Below are 21585 nucleotides of genomic sequence, written 5' to 3'. Positions count from 1 at the left end.
GAGTTTTTGTGAGGTATTATTCAAGCCATCAAACGCTATCATATACACGTCTACTCTTACACCCCACTACTATATAACACATGCTAGAAGGTGAGATGGGTATCTACAGGTCTTTAATCGTCGCTCAATCCTTCCCAAGCGCCCTTGGGCTTCTCTTTCGGCCACAGTGAGCTGAACCATGATCCTTCTTTGGACACAGACACGCTCTTTGCGCGCTCTTCAACTTCAACGTCTAATGCAAACCTCCGCATGCGCTCAGCAATCCTCGGGTCCAGTACCATCTCATCTAGCCATACCCTCTCCTTGGTATCGCCTTCTTCGCGCTTTCGTGCAGTCTTGGACCAGTCTGGCTCTTCATGCGCGAGTAGTCTTTGCTGCTCCCACTGTGCGTTGCTGTGCCTATCTTCCTCGTTTGTGACAGGCGCTTCACCTGCAGTCTCGAAAGGTCGGTATGCACCCAGAACCGCTGCTGCAGTTTCCCTGCCAATGTCGTCCGCCGCTTGTCGCTTGTTCAAGAAACGATACATGCGAATGGGAAAGTTGAAGAATCCGAGGAGGTGGGGAAGAGGTACTACGGCGGCTGGACCGAGTGCTTGTGGGCAATTCTGGGAGAGTACAGTGTTTTGGTATTCGGCTGTCGAGATGTATGGCGGTGGTTGCTTCTTCTTTTTAGGCTTGTTCTCCTCTTTGGGTTTCTCAGCATCTTCTGGTTTGGGAGCTTCGGATGTAGCGGTGGGAGACGCATCGTCGGTCGTTGCAGGTGTCGCGCCGTCAGAGGACGATTCGTTCGACGCAGGTGTGGGTTCAATCGCAGCAACTGGTACCTCGACAGACGGTTCTGATGTTGGTGGGGCGTCCAGAGGTCCTAGCCAACCCTCATGTAGTCCTCGAACATATTCTTTCCATGTATGTCTTCCAATGACGATGTCTCCTCCTGGTCCGTTCCACCCGTTGACACCTGCTCTTTGCCTTAGACCTTCCAACTCTTCTTCGAGCCCTGGTTCCAGTGGCTCAGCGGTCGACTCGCCCCTCTTCTTCCTCAACTTCCGTATCCGCTCTGCTAATCCAGCTCTCACATCTCCTTCCCTTCGGCCTTCAACCGCATCCCAGTCCAGCGCCGCTGCAACAAGAATGGGCTTGATGTACTCGTGAAAGTGATCGCGTGCGGGCACTATTCCGTCCGCCGGCGGTGCAGACAAGAATATCGTAAGCTTCCGAGGCAGCTGGTGAACGTCCAACGGCTCGTGTGCGATGTGCTCTACGACTGTTGCCCATTTCTTTTGTATGCGCTTTTTCTGGCGACGATCGTACATGACCGCTGCAGTCCACGATCCGGTAATCGAGAGGAATATCATCCAATTGCGCGAAGGGAGCTTGAAGCGAAAGTTTGGCAGTCCTATGATTGTTAGTTGTACTCCGCACGAGATAGAAGAAACTCGCACCCATCATCCTCCACACAGGATTCGGAGGCTTTTGGGGTTTGCTGGGTCCGGCAGAAGCCTCGCCAGCAGGTGGTGCTTTTGCATCCGGTTCGGCCATGCTGATGTCGACGGCGATGGTGGTTGCAATGTTGGTTGCGCGCCCAAAAATTTCCTGACTGTCGGCGAGCGCGGGATTGAATCGGAGCGGGCTAGTCACCACTCCCAACGACTTGACTTAGCGAACGATGGTCCCCACTGCAGCCCCTCCTCACCCCTCATTGCAATTCTCGAAGCATAGAACGGTCTGTCCGGAGCAGGCAGCACTTGCCAGCAAAGATCACTCGAGGTATTAGTTGATATAAACTCAAATCGTTCCATCAAATCATCATACGGTGGTATGGTCTAGTGGTATGACGTCGCGTTGTGGCTGGCGGACACATTGTGTCCTGATCCAGATCCGCGCCAGCCTGGGTTCGAGTACGTTTGATCCCTCACAATTGGTGGTCCTGAGACATCCTCTAACATGTCTACAGTTCCCAGTACCGCCAAAATTGCGACACATTTTTTTTGCTCTTTCAATCGACTCCAGGTCTTTTGAAGAGGAGCAAGGAATATTCTTTTTGTTCTCTTCCAGTAATCGTTATGAGAGTTGTGTTGCTGGAAATCTGTTGTTTTTAGTTGCATCTACTATCTAGGTTGTGTACTTGTAGTACAGCAATGTGAGTCACCTTCTGGCGTGGCGACCGAAAGCTCGCTCCCCAACAACCATCCTTCTCTCCACATCACGCATACAACTAGTTCTCTTGTCCATTCCATGGACCTTGGGATACATTAGACCCTCCAAGACATTCAGATATGTCACAGCAAACCGAGCAAGCACGAGCGTTCGCCGAACATGACCTACGACAGTAAGCATTTCGACTACCCACATTTTCTCCAAAGTTAATCCCAGATATAGGGCCGTCCTGCGTCGTGTACCACAGCTTATGAGCATTAAATCCGGGTGGGAGAAGCCTGAGATTCCGAGTCTCCATCATCACGACTTGGCAGACCATCTACTTGCCGCAGTCCAAAGCTACACACACGATGCAAACATGGCGATCATCGCCCGTGTTTTACAACTACCCCAGGAACTGCGAGATAATATCTACATGTATCTATGGGGAACTGACGAGGAGCACGATCCGAGCCGCAGTCTGCTCTACTGGTGGGACTCCTTCGACGAGCCTTGGTTCTCCAAGGACGATGATCTCTGCAAATCGCGATGGCTAAAGACGGTGTCGATGAATCTTCGACCTCCGCACTTCATCGACAAATCTTTCGTAGGACCAGTCTTCGCTAAAGAGGCTCTCAAGCGATTCAAGGACACTGTCGGGAAAGATCTACGGCCAATCGGCGAGAAGAACCCTGTAGCTGAATACGGAGTACATGACACGTCTATGGAGGAATTTGTAAGCAAGGACGCATTTGGGGTCGGAGTAACGGTGGAAGAGTTGGCACGGAACCTGGATCTGCGGGTGAACTTCCAGTGTGATACACTGACCGACGATGAATTTGCTGAGATCCAGAAGAGCAAGGTACATGACCAAGGGTCACTCGTGACGGGTACAACAGTATACACACGGGACGACTACCTCTGCGATCTCAATGACGGTGTCACAGCTCTACTGAGCATTCCGCACAATAACCGTGTCATCACTCACAATGAGCATGGCCGACATATCCAAACGCGAGCAAGGGTTGTCACCCTTGCTATAAGACAAGAAGACGATTTTATAGTCAGAGATCTTTCTCCCATACTAAAACTCGTCGCCCGTACCTACCATGGCCTGAGAGCAAAGGGCTTCACAGTCAAAGTTCAATACTACAGTGAGGACATTGAACTTAATGTGTTATTCGAAGACGACGTCTGGGAGTGGACAAACGATGATTGGAAAAAGAACCGGTTCGCGAAGAACAAATTTGGGATAGGTCATAGCACCTCAGCTGAGAGGTACGTTTGGGAACAACTTCGAGAACATTTGTTCCAAAAGCCAGATGAGGATGTCTTACCCTGAGTACTGGATGATCGTACATGGGTAATTCCAGTGCGTTTGAATACGCACCGGGAGCATTCGTAGAAACTTTGGAGGCGACACACCAGTCCCAAGCATAAGATAGGTTTAGAAGAGAAACATTCTGCAGGTCTCAGATACGGCTGCCATCTCGAATGAAACGGGCGACTAGCCAGATCTGGACCCTGCCACGTTGAGTCTAGCACACACCAGGCATTCTTAAATTCGGTTCATCCACTACTCTCTTTAGTCTGCGAATCTGAATCATTTCCCGGCTCTTGACTAATGCCGAACCTATCCCCACTACCGCTACTGCTACCGATACCGCCATCAGCCTCACTGCTCACATTACCCCTACTATCTCCGACTGTCGAAGCAAACTGCATAAGCATATTACCATGCCTAACAGAATCGACAATCTCTTTTGGGCCCATACCAGCCCTGATTCTTGCTAGCAGCTCACTCGCGTCCTCATTCGGCAGCGACTTGAGCAACTCGAACAACTCCTCCAAATCCTGATGTCTACGTTTCGTCTGAGTATTCTCCGTCTCCGAGTACTGGCAGAGGCTGTCCCGAGACACGCATTCACTGCATCTGGGCCGTTCGCCATTACACTATATAACCCAAAAATGATCAGAAGGGCTACTCTTGCCGATGTTTGAAACTAAAGTTTCACATGGTATATACTAGGTCTGGTACCTTGCTTTTACGACTTCTACACGCTGCACAAGCGAGAGATACGCGAGCTCGCTTCGATTGCGTGGGCGAAGCATTGGTCTTGGGTGAGATTGCAGGGAGGAGAGGGCGTAGAGGGCGTGCTGCAGCACTGTCGCCGAGGCTAGCTGGATTCGACTGTTGTGGTTGCATTCCGTACGAAACCGTTACTGGGCAAGGGCCGCTTGTTCTTCTGGGCCTGGACGGAACTCGCATGCAAAATACCAATCCAGACACTTGGTTTAAATGGAGGCTTGAAACGAATCTCTACAAGGGCATAGAGAGGGGGGGTTTAGGCATACAAACTACTGGGAATAAGGTCGAGGAACCAAGGAAGAAAGAGTTTGGCCGAACAGGAAGTGCGTAGAACTTGCACACAATCACGGGAAATAAACAAGAAAAAACTGGATTGACTTTACTTGCACAACTAAAAAGCCGACTGGGTTTATCTAGAAACTTTACCCTTTCTAAACATAAAGATTACCCACAGCATCGCCCCTTGGGTCATAAGTCCCACCTCGTTTCGAATTTCCTAATATTGCCACATGTTGTGATCTTCACGGATATGTAAGATGTCGCTAGTGGGGTCCTCCAATGACGTTGCACGTACTATGCTTTCGCAACCGGGTTCTGGACCCTGCATGGGCATGACTGCTGATGAACTAGACCTTAAGAGTGCAGTAAGGGGGTCTGCTCTTGGTTGTCAGATGCGATTGTTGCCATTAGACTATTTTAGGACGGATTCGCATATGGGAAATGCGGTCCAAGTAAACGGTACTCGGTGAATATTCCGTCGCTATCGTATTGCCTTCTGATTATGGGTAGTGTGCCACAGTGTGGGTTTGGCAGTGTTCTGTTCTAAGCATCTTGTTTTTTTTATCGCCAATTGTATGTGGTACTCACTAGTTATTGCAGTGGAGAGCGTGTCGGCGCGGGGGCTAGCTTACAAGCGCCGGTTATACGCCTTTGCTCCAGCCTTGCGCAGCCTAGTCGTTGCATGAATTTCAATCGACGTGGATTGTTGCGTTAGCAGTGCTTGTCTAGCATCATGGTAGTCTCTCTGTGACTACCATCTTACAACGACATATATAGTATAGAAACCGTTGATGTGCGATGCCTAACCTACAGTCTTGCGAAGAGTCCCTAATTGTTGTCCTACAACCAGTGACACAAAGAAGGGTGACGATGTATGCACAACAGATTGAAAAATGTGTCATCTTCACAACAAGAAGAAACTCTCCCAGGAACACAACCACCTGCCCGGGACGGACTTCCAGCCCCAACCAATACCACACTAATGCCCAGGCCATCTCAAACAGGTAATCCAACTGCGTCAAAGCAAAAAGGAACAGCGTTCCACCTATATCTTTCCACGGCGCAAAGCTCCGCGGAGCAACCTAAAATCTCGATTCACTTCCAAGAACTCATGCCACACGAGGTTGTAGACACCACTACGCGAGCTGTCCAAGTCGCGTCGTTACGTGGTGTGCATCCAATGAGAAGCCGAGATTGTGTCGAAATGGGACCCTAGAGGAGGGCGGCACTGGGTGCCGCACATGCTCACAGACCATGGTGGAGTTTTGTTCATAACTGTGGGGGCCTTGTGGCGTGTGTGGAGAGAAAGTTGAGCTGCGAATGCCTTTTTTTTTGCTTTGGAATATATCGGGAGATAACGATACTGTGATCCGTACTGGAAATTACTAGGTCTGCTGTGTTGTCGTGGTAGCCTTCAGTGTGGTACGAGCCCTGTGTCACGGCGCTGGCTGGTGAGGAACACTAAGAGTAGCGCCTACTCTGATTAGCTGCACAGAATCTGGGTGCTAACTAGCGCACCCGGATTCTGCAACACTAAAATTCCTGCGCGCACGCGTCCCGTCGTAAGCTCCTTGAGCTACGTCCTTGTCCTAGCCTAACCTAGTGCTGTCAGTTATACGTAGTGAATACACCAATCACGTGCACCTATCTTCCCTGCCTGCCGCCCCCGTGACACACTGAATTAGTTAAGCAGCTCAATGTGAGCGGACGAGTTAGTCCGCAATACGAATTAACTCAAATTGTCTATATTCCCAATCTCTATTACGCCTTGAACGTATGGCACAAGGGCATAAAAGAATCCGTGTTGTATTTGTAAGGGGCTACGCTCGAGGAGCTATCGCACAGGTATACTGGAGTTGTATTCGATGGAGAGCTAAGCTCTAGGCTACGTAGCTATCTATATATACCTAGGTGTAGAGCTGGAAGAACTATTGGCCGATAACGTCCGAGCGCCTATCGGGCCGAAGAAGGAGAAAACCGAGGTCGTAGACGAGGATAAGAGAGCAAAGGGCTCTAGCCCGTCACAGATAGCCTTGCCTACCTTGCCTACCTTGCCTAGCACTAGACGTGTGCTCTAAGAGAGGGATTCTGACTGTAGGAGCTGCTGCTGAGCTTGATATACATCCTGAGCTCTCTTCGGGGTTGAGAAGAGTAGATCTGTAGAAGATTAATGCTGTGTAGGTAGTGGAGGAGTGATTGGGCGTGCAGAAACCTAAGAGGAGTGAATGACTACACTAGGGTTGTATGGGCATATGCCTGTAGCTCTCCAACCAGCTCGAATCACACGCTCAGAGAGGCCTATCTCTCGCGCATGATAGTATAATAATATAAAGCGCTCCTTCTTGACAGGAGCTGCATCATCAAGAGCAGACAGAGCTCTAATCTCAGCTCTATATCCTAACTTAAGTACGCTAAAAGGAGCTAGGTCCAGAGGCTGCAGGACATAAGAGGCGTGAGGAGGGAGATATATAGTCCATATTCTGTGCTGACGGCAGAGTAGCATGAACTCAATATCGACGTAAGACCCGTAGCCATTAAGTATAAGTATCCTCCATCGATTTCCATCAGGCTGAGTCTCTAGGATGAATATACTCCTTAGCCACTCAGATCCTATCTTATGCGAGGTCCATCCATTCTTAGAGGTAGTATATAACCAGTCTGGCACTAATCTAGATAGAAACCACGTTGTTTGTAGGCTCTGTCCCTTGAAGATCACTATACACCTAAGTTTCCGCCCAGCCGCTAAGACTGTCTCAAGGATTAATACCCACTCACGATCGCCTGGAGTTTTCACGTAAGCCTTACGCTTGCCAGCTCGTGCGATCACCCGAGAGTTTGTACATACTCCTAGTGCGATGCCAGTCTTATCCATATTCTATATATCCTCTACCCATATATTAAGCTCAATCCGAGTCCTGTGGAAGAGCTTAAGGAACGCTAGGATCTGATCAGGAGTCGCAGCCTCGGCCCTCGAGGCCTCGATCGATCGTCCGACAATGCTTGCAACTTGAGGTTGACGGGTGAGGAAGGAGGATATCCATCGCTGGCCGAGAGGCTCGTGGTCGCCGCCGAGCTTCAATATCCGAGTCGCCATCTTACGTACACGCGCATGAGATAGAGGTAGAGATCGCGCATCCTCCTCAAGTATCTAATCAACTATAAAACTCTCTTGTTCTGGGGTCAATCGCTGCTGTTGCTGGTGAGCTATCGCGTGTGGAACGCTGCCCTGCAGCCTGCGCTGAATTGAGGTTCGAGGAACTGCCCAGGCCTTAGCAGCTGCCCTCTGGCTTGTAAAAACACCTGATTCGAGATCGCGAATGGCGCCTTGTAGAGCCTCCTCATGAGGTTCCATATTAAGTACGGCGTTGTTGAGTTATCGCGTGTTGAGCGGAGGGCGCGCCTTCGCGCACGGTGGCCGCAAACTAGGGGTGGCCGCAAACTAGGGCGCCCAGCTTACACAAATGTTACACGGGGTTAGGCTATACTTCTCTAAGCTCGGTCCGTACTAAGGCGAGGTAGACTAAAGCGGAAAGCCGTGCGGTTTGTCTGGCTATTCGTGTGGAAAAGAGTTATCGAAGTTAACCAAAAGGTAAAGACAATCCAATTCTATAAGTGTCACGGGGGCGGCAGGCAGGGAAGATAGATGCACGTGATCGGTGTATTCACTACGTATAGCTGACAGTACTAGGTCAGGCTAGGACAAGGACGTAGCTCAAGGAGCTTACGACGGGACGCGTGCGTGCAGGAATTTCAGTGCCGCAGAATCCGGGTGCGCTAGTTAGCACCCGGATTCTGTGCGGCCAATCAGCGTAGGCGCCACTCTTGGCGTTCCTCACCAGCCAACGCCGTGACAATAAGCGATAGAATAACTAGTTGACAATCTGTGTGAGAGATGAACTATTTGAGTTGACCACAACGAAGTGTAATAATGAAACCTTTCCATCCTTATATCCTCGTTGTCATGTACGTTGCCATCCCTTCCTGCCCTGCCATCCCGGATGGCTAGCCTTGGCGGGATGGCGCATCACGTGACCGCAAGCCCCGCGATGATCATTACCTTCTGACGTGGACGTGGTTGACCTCCAACCCACCTTCCATGTCAAGGAGAGAATCCTTCGTGTTACTTGTAACAACAAAGCTGCTACGCGACGTAAATTACACAAAAGAAAGCGGATTTAGAGAGAGGGTACTCTTGTTGTTACTAAGGGAGTTTAACGCGCGTACTAATAGGGAGAAGGCAAAGAAGAGAGCGCGCGTTAAAGTAGGCGGACCGTCGCAAAGACGCTGTAGACGCTGCGGCGAGGCAGGACACAACTCACGCACGTGTAATCAAGATGTAGTAGATGTTTCTAAATAGATTGGCCTATTTCGATTCTTAATTACTGTTCTTAATGGTGCTGTACAGTCGTATGTAGTCGTGGTTTTGGTGAGGTCTTGGCAAAAGCGGGCAGCTCGCTTGGGTGGGCAGCTCGCTTGTGACCTACGTCATCATATGTTTCATTAACATGTCAGTACAATGCACTGGAAATACATTTGGGGGAAGTGTTCAATGGCACACAAACTCTTTCACCCTCTCACGCGGTTCAAGGGAACAACCAAACACCTTCTCAGTGAGCTCAACTTCACAATCTTACAATGCTACAATAGCAATCCTTCAGAGAACGTTAATCCTGCAGAAAGAACTCTTCTCTATGTAAAACATAGGCTGGGGCTTCTCGAAAACTTTGAGAGCTTTCAATTGGGCTATGCAGCGCGTATAGAAGATATCTTGTCTCTAAACCTGTTTATTTATTCTCTTGAACCGAGTGCTCTGATGAAGATACTTTTGCTGCTCGCATTACTGCACATTGTCTAAATTTCAGTCGCTACATAGCCATCACACATTCTCCGAGAAACAAGCAATATTCAATAGAGATCGTGGGTCGACGACCTGAAGATCTGGCATTACTATATTATAGGGACTTCATCGCAAGATTAGACATATCTTCGTACACCGTTACCCCCCACTGCGCTTGATTTGAACCGCCCACTGCTTCAATACTCAAAGTCATCATCGGCACTCGGTCCCTTATTCTTGCTGACGCTCTCCTGTCTCTGATACATTTCAGCAATCATGCGACTCGAGCTGGCCTGGTCTGGCTTCTTGTCATCTCTCTCTTTGATAAATCTAGGGAACCTCAGACTGACACCTTTACCACCGCCAGAGACTTCATCTGCAGCAGCCCTGTACCGCGGTGACAGAGTCAAATCGGCCGTCTTGACTTCCCAGACGTAGCGCGGCTCAAACCAGACGTCGGGCTGGTCCTTGTTGCCGGTGGAGTGTGTATAGAAAGGTTTGGGGCGATCGATAACGATTTCGGATAGTGTCTTGTGCAGGGTTTCTAGAATGGCTTCGGAGAAACCGGTACCGATGTTGCACACTGTCTCGTACTTCTCGGTTGAAGGATTGTAGCAGGCGAGAAGGAAGGCGCCATACCAACTTGTACGCTTGCCTTTGCCGTAGTATGCTCCTAGGACGACGAGATCTAGAGAGTCGCCAACACCAGCAAGATAATCTTTCTTGACCTTCAGCCAGTTCTGCGAGCGCTTCGATGGCTCGTAGAAGGACTCCGGGCCGTCCAGCATCTTTACCATGAGGCCTTCGCAGCCTTCTTTTACGGAGTCTTCGAGGAGGATTTGTATCTCCTCTAACTCATTCGTGTTGCCGTACTTGGCGAATGCGAACTCCCCTTCAACAGGTGCAAAAGCTTCGTTGAGACGCCCGCGGCGCTCACGGAAGGACTTGGTCACGAGGGCCTTTGATTGTTAGCAATGATACGATAAAAATTAGAGACTGAAAAACTTACCTCACCGTTGAGGTAGAGGATATCGAAAGCAAAGACGCAAACCTTGACCTTCACATCCTCAACCTTGACATCCTTCCTCTTGCGCGTCATGAGCTGTTGGAACGGCAACACCTTCTTCTCCACCATGTCCCAGGCAACCGTCTCGCAATCAAGAACGAAGCTCTTCGTACCTTCCTTGACCCAGGTCGGTAGCTTGGCGAGAATATCAGGATACTTCTTCGATAGGTCCTCAGAGTTTCGAGAAAAGATGTTTGAAACACCCCGGTCACTCTTGCCGGCCGTAGGAGCTGCAGTTGCCAGCTCTATCTCTGCATCATGCGCAACAAAGTGTATCTGCGCCCGCTCACCATCGTACTTGTATTCGCAGGTGAAGTCCTTGCCTTCGAAACGATCGAGTACCTCTGTGATCGACTTTGTCGGTTTTGCAAGCATAGGCTTCAGTGGTACACCAGGCTGGAGACGGCAGTTCTCTCGTAGGTTCATGATACCGTGTTCGAGCATGGCCGGGATGATGACTTCGTAGCTGGGAAGCTCACTGTAGACTGTCTTCAGCATGGCTTCGGCCTTTGCCAAGTCTGCTGTCGATGGTATTTTGCCCTCTTGTGACATCTCATGGAAGATCATGGCTTGCGCTACGGCGACCACGACAGTCTTCTCAGCAAGACCTAATCGAAGCTTTCCTTCTAGCGTTCGGACTATAAACTTGGCTTCACTAGGTCCGCCCTTGTCCTTTTCGATATCAATATGCTTCCCAGAGTTGTGCGCATCAGCTGCTGACAAGAGCTTCTTGATGCCGTCGACCTTGCGCCCTTGGGCTCCTTGTCCTTCAACAGTAGCAATGCCCATTAGTCCCTTGCGTACGCCTTCAATAGTCAAAGCTTTGGGCTTGAACATGGTGGGTTGTTTCGATCGACTCTTCGCCGCAACGAGTCCTAGATCGCCGATCTCGTTCTGGTCACTCTTGATCTGTTGTAAATTCCGTCCGGTACTCTCAGAAATAGCCTTCATGATGAGAGACTCGCCGATACCCAGCTCGATGCCCGCGTAGTCGGCTGCGAGCTTATTGACCATGAGCATGACAGTCGGTAGCATATCAGATGGCGTTAATCGTAACACTTGACGGAGGAAGAGCGAGCAATGGGCCAGAATCTCGAGACGCTTTGTCGTCATCTCGATTTTCGAAAACGTTGTGCAAAGTGCGGCGTATGGCACTGGCTCACCGGGTTTCCAGTCAGGATATGGGTCTTTGGTGTTGGACGAAAGAGTAGTCTGGACCTTCTTCCTCGCCTTTGTCTTGACTTCCTCTGGCTCTTCCTCTGAGCTTGCCACGTCGTCCTCTTCTTCTTTGTTCAATTCGGCATCATCATCTGCAGGTACGGGTGATGATCTCGCCTCTGTCTTCTTGCCCTCACCGACCTTGGCTGGTGCTGACACTTCCTCGTCGTCGTCTTCTGGTACTACAGCTTTCGGTTTGGCGGCCGCCTTCTTTGATTTTGCGGGTGCTCTGTCGGATTTTGGCTTCGTAGCTGCTTTCTCTGGGCTCTTCTTCTCTTCCGCAGGTTTCCTTCGTTGTCGTTTCGTTGGAGGTTCCTCTTCGGACTCCTCCTCTGCTTCCTCTTTGATTTGCCTCTTCTTTCCCGACTCAGATGTGGTACTGTCGACTTCCATCGCATCCTCATCTGCCTCTGCCTCTTCCTTGACAGGTGCCCGCACTTCTGCATCCGAATCGACGTCGTCATTTTGCTCCTTCTTCGCTTCCTCTGGCGAAGACTGCGGCTCTTCCTTTGCCTCTACATCCTTCTTCGCAGGCTTCGGTCTTGTGGAAAAGGAGAGTTTCGATTGTTGTTTCGCTGCATCGCCGTTGGGTTTTCCGAAGAACTTTCTATAGCCACACCGTCAGCATTGCACAGTACGCTAACAAGTACAGTCTGCTGCTGTCGCCGCACCCTAATGTAGTTTGAGAAGACTTGACATACCCAAGAGTAACCTGCTTAGAAGCCATGGCTACGAAAATGCGGACGTCGTGTGCACCACTACGCTGCTGCTGCTGGAGGAGGCAATTGCGACGTAGAAAGATGGACGACGATTGCAATGGTCGAATTGACGGCAACAAGGTTGAATTTAAACGCGGAGTGAAAGTACAACAGGCAGCATTGAAGCGGAAGGGCATGCTCTGAGGATGAATCGAGACAGTGGTCTAGGCGGCAGGCAGGCCTCAAAGCGCGACGCGCCTGCCGCAACGCGAAAGTTGAGCGGACCCCCGACCCCTGCTGACATCATTAAGCCGACATGGATTAGGCGACATCTCGAGCATCATGACTTCGACATTTGCAACTCTGCAACTCTGCAACCTTACAAATCGCCAGTGTACCAGTACAAACTGTCTTCGAGCTGGCTTACTACTTTTGGAAACACTCGGAGCCGTCTCCATCCACAACTCCCTCTCAACCATCTGCATCGCCGGTCAAGATGTCGAAACCGTCTGCGCAACCTCGCCTCACGCCACAGTTCTGCTTCAACCAAACTGCACTGCGAGGTCAGCACCCCGATAAACTTGGTAGCCAGCTCACTAACTAATACGGAAGTCGGTTGAAACAGACTTCCTTCGTATATCACGCGGCGCAATCGATGATTCTATAACCCAGAACCTTAACGCCCTCCTTACACCAGCACAACGAGGCTTCGATCCTGCATCCACGAGCGCGAGACAGTTGCCATCGCCTGATCACGGTCGGTCTCTAGAGCCAGAGCAATGTGAGAAGTTTAAAGAGAAAGTGCTGTTCCCAAGCTGGGCGGTACGATCAGACGTGTTAGACTATTGCGCGGGCGTCGCAACATCACCAGATCCCGATGATCCAGATAGTATACTGCGGCAGATTGAAGACTCCAAGGCGCGGGAAAGGACTGTGGATGAGCGGTTAGATCCGTACTCGGGACGCTACTTCCCACGGGAGGCGAGAACAGAGAGCTTGGCTATGCTGATGCGCAATGAGAGGGCGGTCGAGAAGATCATACGGATGAGGACTTGGAGTTTACTGGGCGAACGGTGTGGCATGACGAGAGAGTCTGCTGAGGTGGCGTTTGACAAGTGGAGAGAGACACAACAGCATTGAAGTATGCGTGTTTAGACGGTGCATAGATAGATACACAAGATGGTAGTAGATCATATAATCTCCTCTCATTGCTTGTGTAGACGCATATAGCACCTAGGCTTGAGTAAAGGATATGGAGTGCTGCCAAATGCTGCCTAAGAAATTTCATCTTCAAAGCTGAAGCAACGTCGAAGGCTGTAAATGGCAGCCTCGACACAAGTACACAGTGGCAACAAATGCAGCATCTTCAGACGCAATCAACCAGTCCATCGCAAATGAGCGATGCACATCGATAGATGCCGTGTTGCGTACATGTTCCCCACAAAAACTCCAAAAAAAGTCTCTGCGCAACACCTCCCAACTTCAGTTGAGGGAAAGCAAGAAACAATAATATAGTTTAAAAAGCATTTGCATCCGACTGATGCTCAACAATTCACAAACACAAAAGAATGTCCCACACCACCCCACAACTCCAATCCATCTTTTCACGGATAATTGCAATTGGTAGGAAAGGCAGGCGGTATCGATCTACGGGGCCGGGAACGGAGAACTATCCACAGAAGAAAGAGGGATAACTCTCAGCAAGCCGCTTTCGCGGAGCCACGATTTATTAGGTATGTAGATTACCAACTGATGATGAAGAAAAGGAAGGAGGGACGGAGAGCAGCGCGGTTTTGTACACAGCGCCAAGCCGCTAGACGAAGGGTTAGTCAGCAAGACGCACAGTCTTGAGGGTGCGGGTTGGGAAAAGTTCGGTAGTGGGGCAGCGCGCGGGAGAGGTTGGTGACAACAGATAATGGCCGTGCGAAACAGAAAATTCATGACATGAGCGCGGATATCGAGCTTCAATGGGATAGCTCTTGTTCAAGGCGAAGGCTAGGATTCGATGACATTGCACAAATGCAATGCACGGTTCATATTCACGGCGTGGGTCAGGTTCAAGGCAAACGTCAAGGCTTCATGACATGGTTCAGATTCTCATCAAGCATGGAAAGTCACGCATGCACGGTACTAAAGACACTCAGAGGGTTCATGCATGCATTTAAGCTAGCTAGACCCATCGTTCATTTCCATCGAGATTCCGTAAGATCGTAATCCATGGCAAGTCGTCTTTCGACAACTCGCCACGACATAACCCAGCAGACGTAACGACCAACTCTCTAGTAGAGGCGCTTGGGGGGGCTCATAGTGGCCTTGATGGTCAAGGAGCCCACGTTCTGCCATCCCTTCTTAAGAAGAGAGACGAGGTAGTTGATGGCCAACATGATGTTACCGATCAACTCGTCCTCAGTCATGCCAACGTTGCCAATAGCGACACCCATGCACAGAACCTTCTTCAACTGGAACTTGATGGTGGACTTGACTTCGTTCATCTTGTTGGCGAGGTCCTCAGCGTGGGAGACGGGTGTGGGGAACTTTCCGGCCTTGGAGAGACCGGGTCCGAGGAGACGGGGAATCTGCTTGATGAGGGCGTCGGAGGCGATGAAGGCGTCGTACTTCTTGGCGAGCTTCTTGATGAGCTTCTTGTTCTTGTTGAGCTTCTTCAAGTCGTCGGTGCTCATGGCGTCGACGCCATGGTGCTTGGCACGGTCAATGTCGTGCTGGTCACCAAGAACGCAAAGGGCCATGCCTAAGATCCGTTAAATTGCGCTCTTCCGCTTGTATACCAGTATCAACTTACGAGGACGGGGAAGGGTGGGGAGCTTGATGGTTCCCGAGAAACGCTTGTCACGCTGAGGGTCGTAGTTCTTGAGGCCGATCTGGAGTTCGACGGTCTCGAGGAAGTTCCTCTTCTTGGTCTCGTTGGAGTACTCAAGGAGCTGTTGAACGTTCGTGCGAACGCCGGCGACAGAGATTTTCGACATGTTGGCTGATGTGTCTCCCAGAGGATATCGTTTCCTTTGGTGGCTCTGTACGGTGGTGGTTGAAGAAAAGAAGTGAGTGGCGGCGGCGGATTTGTCGCATTGTGGCCGCAAAGCCGCTAGCGAGAATCGCGCTAGGCCGTTTCAGCGTATTAGGTCGCATGTCACATATGACTGTTGCGACGCAGAACACCAATCACAAAAGCGTAGAGGTATATTAGTCTCACGAAGTCATCTGCACTAGTTTCATCACCAGAGTACATCGTTATGTGTAGCACTCGAACGAATCGTCCTGAAAGCATGCTCTTACATTGCTCATATGCGTGAAGAAAATGAGATATAATACAGTACACTTGCTTTTCCTCCCAGATTCCGTGCATTGATGAGTGCACTACGCCATGCAATGCCCGAAAACTCCTCGCCATGACCATGAGAGAAAGAAGAAAGTAATAATGCAAGTGAAGGAAGTAGCACCTGCCAGATACAGTGTTGCTACGGGTATCCCATGTGAGAAACCCTAACGCCATAACCGCACCATTTTCGTAAGCCAGATCCGATCGAACTGAGGGGTATGTCGTCCACGCGTGCTGCCGCGCCAAATGAAGCAAAGCCGAAGCCAGAAATATACAAAAGGCGAAGGGGAGGTACTCAAGACCGCTGAAGTTACCCGAGCCAGATTATCGATATTAAGCATAAGGAAGCCGCGCAGCCAGTCTCCCTAATGCATGAGCTGCTGGTTATTCGCGGCATCGACAACGTTGTCGGAGAGGTTGATCAAGAGTTGAGCAAGACAGCGCTTGGTGGCCGCGTCGTCTCGCAGAACCGACGAGAAGGTGGCGTCACGGAGAGGCTCTGGTAAGCACTGGCGGAGCGCTTCACGAGCGCGGGCGTTATCACTCAAGCTGGTAAAGTTAGTCATACGTCCAAGAGACAAACCAAGAATGAACATACCGGAGAAAGCAGCGCACAACGTGCTTGAGCAGGCGAACGGTTTGCTGTTCCACAAGCTGGTTGACCATGTTGCTAAGTACGGTGCCTACAGCATAAAAGCGCTCGTAGGTCTGACATATGTAGGCAAGACCGATGTCATCTAGCAGGATCTTCTGGACGATGAATATGGCTACTGTCTTGCTGAGCTCTGAACCAGTCTCCATGATACGCAGACAAAGCGGGATGATCTCAGTTGTCAGAAGGAAGTTGATGACTTCAGAAGAGTCGTTCTTGACAAGGGCACCTATGACACCCAGAGACGTAAGACGAAGGTACTCGAAAGGTCGCGACTTGGACGTTGTGTTGAGGAACGGGTAAAGGAAGAGCGGAATATGCGCTATGGATGCATTAGCTACGTCGCCTCAGTGTACGGTACATGACTTACCGCTTAAGAACAAGCCACGAGTTTCGGTATGAGAAGCGACACACTGAAGAAGTGCAAGAGCGTTGCAAACACGGTTTGAAGCAGCAGCGGTCAATTGCGAAGGGTTGAGCAGAGGGTAGACGGAGATGATCTCTTGGAGGAGGGAGGCCATAACACCTGACGTTGTTAGTACCCTGTTGCATCCTCGATCACACAGTTTTCATACCGAAAGAGTGCCAAAGGATCAGAGCCAACTCTGGGACCTGCTCTCGCTTCTTGCTCAATTCCAAGAGAGCTGCTTCACGCGTGGTAGGCTTCATAAGCTGGGCTATCCACTCCAAGACGCGCCGGTTCTCTTCTGTCATTCCGATTTCGGCTGCCTGAACGTCATTCGCGGGCCCGCGAGGAACGGCGTTGTTGCCGGGCAAAGAAGTGCCATTGTTGGCGGCGAGTTGCTGGTGATACTGTCGTTGGGCAGCCGCCTGGACAGCCTGGGCCTGTTGTTGGGCATGCAACTGGGCGGCTTGCGCTTGGTGTTGACCGTGCTGGCCTACATGATGCTGTGATTGCTGATGATGGGCTTGGGCTTGAGCGGGCCAGTCGCCGTACTGCTGCTGCTGCTGCTGCTGCTGATGCGCGAGGAAATGTTGCATTGGCCGCGAGTACCGACAGGTTCGTGTTGATTGTGTAGTGGAGGTAAGAGAACAAGGTTTGCGCGACTGTATATGACGAGCGGCGATTGATTGGAGAAGAGACTAGTGGCTTCAGGGTCAGACAGTGGGCAACCGGGCGTGGTGAGTTTGTCCTGGCGGCACTCGAGCGATGAAGTCGCGAACCCCCCACTGGGCTCCAGCGCCTTGGCGCACGCGGGAGCTCGAGCTTTCGACCGAGATCGACGCCGCCTCCGCATCAGGTGAACCTTAGGCAGGCGCCCGGTGCAGTGATAGAGGCGCATATTGCCAACCTCGCCATAGTGAAGTTGTGAAGGCAACCGCATGGTGCTGCTAGTGGTACCTGATTCACGTCAAGGGTCTAAAGAGGACACGACTTCGCGAATGCAGTCAGGAAACTAATCGAGATCGTATAGTATGAGATCTAAGACTCCCTCCCGTCTCGTCTGCTACCAACCGCTCGAACCACTACGGGAGAATGACAAATGAGATTCGTGGGTGTCCTTACCCGTAAATTGTGCTTCAGCAATACTTCCACACTAACGAAGAATTACAATTCACATAACAAAGCTCGTAGAAGCGAACATGCCCCATCCATGCCGAAAATAATCAAACGCTCCTAAACACCTCCCCTAGTCTGGACTATCAAAGCCTCAACTCTGACAGAATAGTTTGGGCCATATTCTTGTACTGCCATGTACCCCCATCTACTTTCTTAAACTGGATACCGTGCAGCGTTAATAGCGGAACCTTGACGATCAAGATCTCAAACACAAGACTCATGCTCGAGCCCATATCGCTCTGTACATGTGTCGAAGTCTCGCCCGCAGGCACTGCGCGTCGTGGTCGTCGCTCATCCCGTTCTTCGCTGCCATCAGACTCGTCGGTATTCGTATAGCTCTGGTCCGCAGGCGATGGTCGTGATCGGGATTTCGGTGTCTGTGGTGCTCGGTTGTGGTCCCGGAACTCATCACGATCTCTGTCGCCGCCGCCCATGAAACCCCCAAAGCTGATCTTCCTCTTGTGGCTTCCGCTTGGCGGAGAAGCTGGCGAATCCATAGGCTTGTTCATATCGATACTAGGTGCATGTCGACATCTGAAACCACCTTTGACCTCACTCCACTCAACACCAAGTTGATCAAGCACCCTGATCAGGTCATCCTGGATGACAGGTAGCGGTTTGGTGCTTGTCGTAGAGACGCTAAAAAGGCCTTTGAGGAATACAGGTTTGACAGCGTCTGGACTTCGACTAGCTTCTGCTTGCGCTTCTGCAAGCTCTGCATCTGTCTCCTCGGGTACGTTTGCCTCCTTGGCTTGCTCTCGCTTTGCTCTTCGTGCCTGGATACTTTCTCGTCGCGCATGACCAAGCGACTTGGCCCGCGACGCCTGCATAGGTCGCGGGCTCGATGTAAGGTCATCAGAAGCAGCATCGTTGGTCGGCCGAGCCTTGTGCGCGCTCAGCTCGGATCTATCTGACCCACTTGTGGTAGGAGGGTTCCCAGGGTCTTCCGAAGATCGTCCACGGCGACTGAGTCGTCTCCGGAGATCAGCCGAGTTAACGCTCGTGGAGCGACCAAGTGCCTTCAACTTCCGGGTAGCGCTGTTACCGCTTCCAGGAGGCGAAAGTAATTCGGGTTGATTGTTTGCGCTGTTCGTGCTGTCTGGTAGATGCGGAACAGAACCTTCGTCGCGGCCACGGGGCCTTCGAATACTGAAGCTCTTTCTTGGTACAGTGGCTGGCGCTGGAGCAGGCTCGGCAGGACTAGAAATTGCAACCGCCGGAGTAGGTGGAGGCATAGGCTCAACAGCCCGGTCTCTGTCATGGCTTCGGTACTTTCTCGTACTGAAGCGGCGCAACAGGCCAACTGCAGCACCCTCCTTCTTTGGCTGCTCAACCTGAGGCGGCAGCACTGGGGGTGGGTTGTTAAGATCCACCCTTTTCAGACCTTCGGTGAGATCATCTTCTCCATGAGTTCTTGCTCTTGGCCGTGACCTTCCACCTGTAGGCTTTTCGCCTGCCATCTCGTAGGCAGCTGAGTTGGTATACGCTGCTGGCGGCGGCGGAAGATCCGGCATCTTCAATGGTTTCTCATCTGGCTCCTGAGGCATGGCGGCAGGACCTGGGTTAGCTTCTTGTCGTTCACGATCTCTCTTCTCCTTGACCAGAAAGTAGACCGAGAGGAGAGGACTGTATGCGTTGACTGGGTCCAATCCCCGTTGGATATCTTCAGACGACGAAGCGGTCAACTGCTCTCGACTTCCGATTGAAGTACGTCTTTTGTAAAAGTCGAACATGCCCCTCTTCTTCTCCGCTTCTGGTGTTTGCGCAGTTGCCCTGCGAGCGGCTGTCCGAACGGCGCGTTGATATTCCTCCGACTGGATCACGTTGGTCAATTGCGTGGTGATGTACTCAGTGGTACCGAAATCGAACCCTTGCATCTTCTCGATAATCTCACTGTCCAAGGGTAGTTGCACGGGTTCCCGATGAGGTAAGTAGTTTTCCGGAGGACTGTTGAATCCCTTGGTGAGCCAAGGATGGCTCATGATTTCCGAGAGAGTCAGTCGCTGGGTCGGGTCGGTCTGCAGCATTCTGTGGATGAGATTGCGGCATTCTGGGCAAGGTCAGCTTGATACGGAATCCTATCTTCGTGTAACATACCCGCAGATAGCCACGGAGGATAATCAACATGGCCCTTCTTAATCTTCGCATGAAGCTGTGGCATACTCTGATCATCGAACGGCACTTTTCCGCAGACTAGGACGTACAATACAATGCCAAAACTCCAGACATCGACTTCGGGACCAGTGTATTGTTTGGCCTGAAGCAGTTCTGGAGCGGCAAAGTACAGACTTCCACAAAATGTCTTGAGCTGATTTCTGGGTGAGAATAGGTTACTCAGTCCAAAGTCAATAATTTTGATGTCGCCCATCTTGCTGATAAGAATGTTTTCAATCTTGAGGTCTCGGTGCACGATGCTGTTTCTGTGGCAGTAGTCAAGGGCACTGGCGATCTGTCGAGCGAACTTGCGCGCCTGCTTTTCCTTGAGGCGGCCATGAGAGATGATGTAGTCGAGCATCTGTCCGCCGTTCACGAACTCGAACATCATGTACCAGTGAAAGTTGGTTCGGACTACATCCTTCATGCCGCATATGTAGGGATGGTTGAGCAGACTGACAATAGCAGCCTCCCTAGCTGTGCGGACTTCTTTGGAGTGGTCGGCTCGTTCGCGGTCGGCGGCACTCTGGTGCTGGTCTTGGGACTGTCGGGGTACGATCTTGACGGCGGCCTATGGCTGGTCAGCATGCCTACTCAACTGTTATGGTATTCCAGTATGCGCGATTAAGTGTGTGCCCCTCCATCTGTAAGCAACGCAAGGTACACACCTGCTCCCCGGTCTCAGCATTCTTCGCCAGCTTGACCTTGCCCATGCTGCCTGCGCCAATTGTCTTTCCTAGCGCCCATGTTCCTGTGCTGGGTGCAGTGATGGTGGTTCTGCGCTTGTTGACGGCCTGGGGCTGGTTCGGCCTGGCTTCGGCAGCTACGCCATTGATGGGCATTGCGGAAGTCGTCGACGCGTCAGACGCATACCGCGAGTGGCTTCGTCTGCTGGATTCGGCGCGGGCTGGGTCTTCGCTGCGACGTGATGGCTGCTCTTGAGCGACGTTGCTCTGCTCGTAGTCTCTGCGGGCGATGTTGGGGGGAAGGCCGCTCTGCTGATGGCGGCTGGGCGCGTGTCCCGTGGGTCGGCTTTGGGTGCTCTGGGAGCGTTGGGGTCTGTCTATTGATCTGCGCGAAGAAGAAGAAGTGCGCACGACTGCGGGCGATGATGGGGCGGCGGCCGACATGGTGAATGCTCTCTACCACGGTACGCGCAGTGCAGGGAGCAGATGCAGGCCTCGATTAGCACAGACGCACTGGGCGTGGAGCGAGCGCAGAGGCGACCACGACAAGGACTATCGTGACAATGTGAAGAGATTACTTTGTCGCTTCTCGGTGGGTATTGCGGCGTAAGTGTACAACAGGTTAGGGGCCGGTGGATGGCTGTGGTCGCGAAACTTGGCACAGACGGTGAGTTGGGTATGCGTCTGCTTGGACGTATGCAGGTCCCAGGGCAGCAGCCAGCAATGGGTTACAGCAGATGCAGGATCGAAGTCGAGGGAAGCATGTATCACGGCCAGCTCGAGAGTGTGTGTTGTTTTGTTAATGTCTATTTCCGGTCGGAGGTCAAACACGATAGCTCCCTCTCTCTCCACGC

The 21585-nt window shown here is 51.4% G+C and overlaps 7 protein-coding genes across 8 annotated transcripts; 2 read left to right on the top strand and 5 right to left on the bottom strand.

Moving 5' to 3' along the window:
• Positions 1-113: 113 nt before the first annotated feature.
• Positions 114-1539, bottom strand: ALTATR162_LOCUS4552 (uncharacterized protein; the record flags this gene model as incomplete). Its single annotated transcript, XM_043312165.1, has 2 exons — positions 114-1396; positions 1443-1539. The coding sequence occupies 2 exons, from the start codon at positions 1537-1539 to the stop codon at positions 114-116; spliced, it is 1380 nt and encodes a 459-aa protein (XP_043168100.1).
• A 737-nt stretch (positions 1540-2276) lies between these two features.
• Positions 2277-3478, top strand: ALTATR162_LOCUS4551 (uncharacterized protein; the record flags this gene model as incomplete). 2 transcript variants are annotated; one of them, XM_043312164.1, is made up of 3 exons in its annotated part: positions 2277-2329; positions 2380-2845; positions 2901-2903. In XM_043312164.1, 3 exons carry the CDS (start codon positions 2277-2279, stop codon positions 2901-2903), a joined length of 522 nt encoding a protein of 173 aa, XP_043168099.1. The 2 variants fall into 2 exon arrangements, with proteins under 2 accessions (XP_043168099.1, XP_043168098.1); XM_043312163.1 differs by having other exon boundaries at positions 2380-3478.
• Positions 3479-9538: 6060 nt separating this feature from the next.
• On the bottom strand, positions 9539-12352 carry ALTATR162_LOCUS4550 (uncharacterized protein; the record flags this gene model as incomplete). The annotated part of the gene is made up of 3 exons (XM_043312162.1): positions 9539-10300; positions 10351-12232; positions 12276-12352. 3 exons carry the CDS (start codon positions 12350-12352, stop codon positions 9539-9541), a joined length of 2721 nt encoding a protein of 906 aa, XP_043168097.1.
• A 177-nt stretch (positions 12353-12529) lies between these two features.
• Positions 12530-13463, top strand: ALTATR162_LOCUS4549 (uncharacterized protein; the record flags this gene model as incomplete). Its single annotated transcript, XM_043312161.1, has 2 exons — positions 12530-12886; positions 12936-13463. The coding sequence occupies 2 exons, from the start codon at positions 12530-12532 to the stop codon at positions 13461-13463; spliced, it is 885 nt and encodes a 294-aa protein (XP_043168096.1).
• Positions 13464-14602: 1139 nt separating this feature from the next.
• ALTATR162_LOCUS4548 (uncharacterized protein) lies at positions 14603-15307 on the bottom strand (the record flags this gene model as incomplete). The annotated part of the gene is made up of 2 exons (XM_043312160.1): positions 14603-15072; positions 15124-15307. 2 exons carry the CDS (start codon positions 15305-15307, stop codon positions 14603-14605), a joined length of 654 nt encoding a protein of 217 aa, XP_043168095.1.
• A 715-nt stretch (positions 15308-16022) lies between these two features.
• On the bottom strand, positions 16023-17311 carry ALTATR162_LOCUS4547 (uncharacterized protein; the record flags this gene model as incomplete). The annotated part of the gene is made up of 4 exons (XM_043312159.1): positions 16023-16206; positions 16256-16631; positions 16680-16835; positions 16885-17311. 4 exons carry the CDS (start codon positions 17309-17311, stop codon positions 16023-16025), a joined length of 1143 nt encoding a protein of 380 aa, XP_043168094.1.
• Positions 17312-17974: 663 nt separating this feature from the next.
• On the bottom strand, positions 17975-21175 carry ALTATR162_LOCUS4546 (uncharacterized protein; the record flags this gene model as incomplete). The annotated part of the gene is made up of 3 exons (XM_043312158.1): positions 17975-19941; positions 19989-20616; positions 20714-21175. 3 exons carry the CDS (start codon positions 21173-21175, stop codon positions 17975-17977), a joined length of 3057 nt encoding a protein of 1018 aa, XP_043168093.1.
• Positions 21176-21585: the final 410 nt, after the last annotated feature.

The sequence above is a fragment of the Alternaria atra genome, assembly GCF_907166805.1.
Source record: "Alternaria atra isolate CS162 genome assembly, contig: 23, whole genome shotgun sequence".
Classification (NCBI taxonomy): domain Eukaryota; kingdom Fungi; phylum Ascomycota; class Dothideomycetes; order Pleosporales; family Pleosporaceae; genus Alternaria; species Alternaria atra.
The sequence above is the reverse complement of the archived record's forward strand: the minus strand, read 5'-3'. Positions and strand labels throughout refer to the sequence as shown.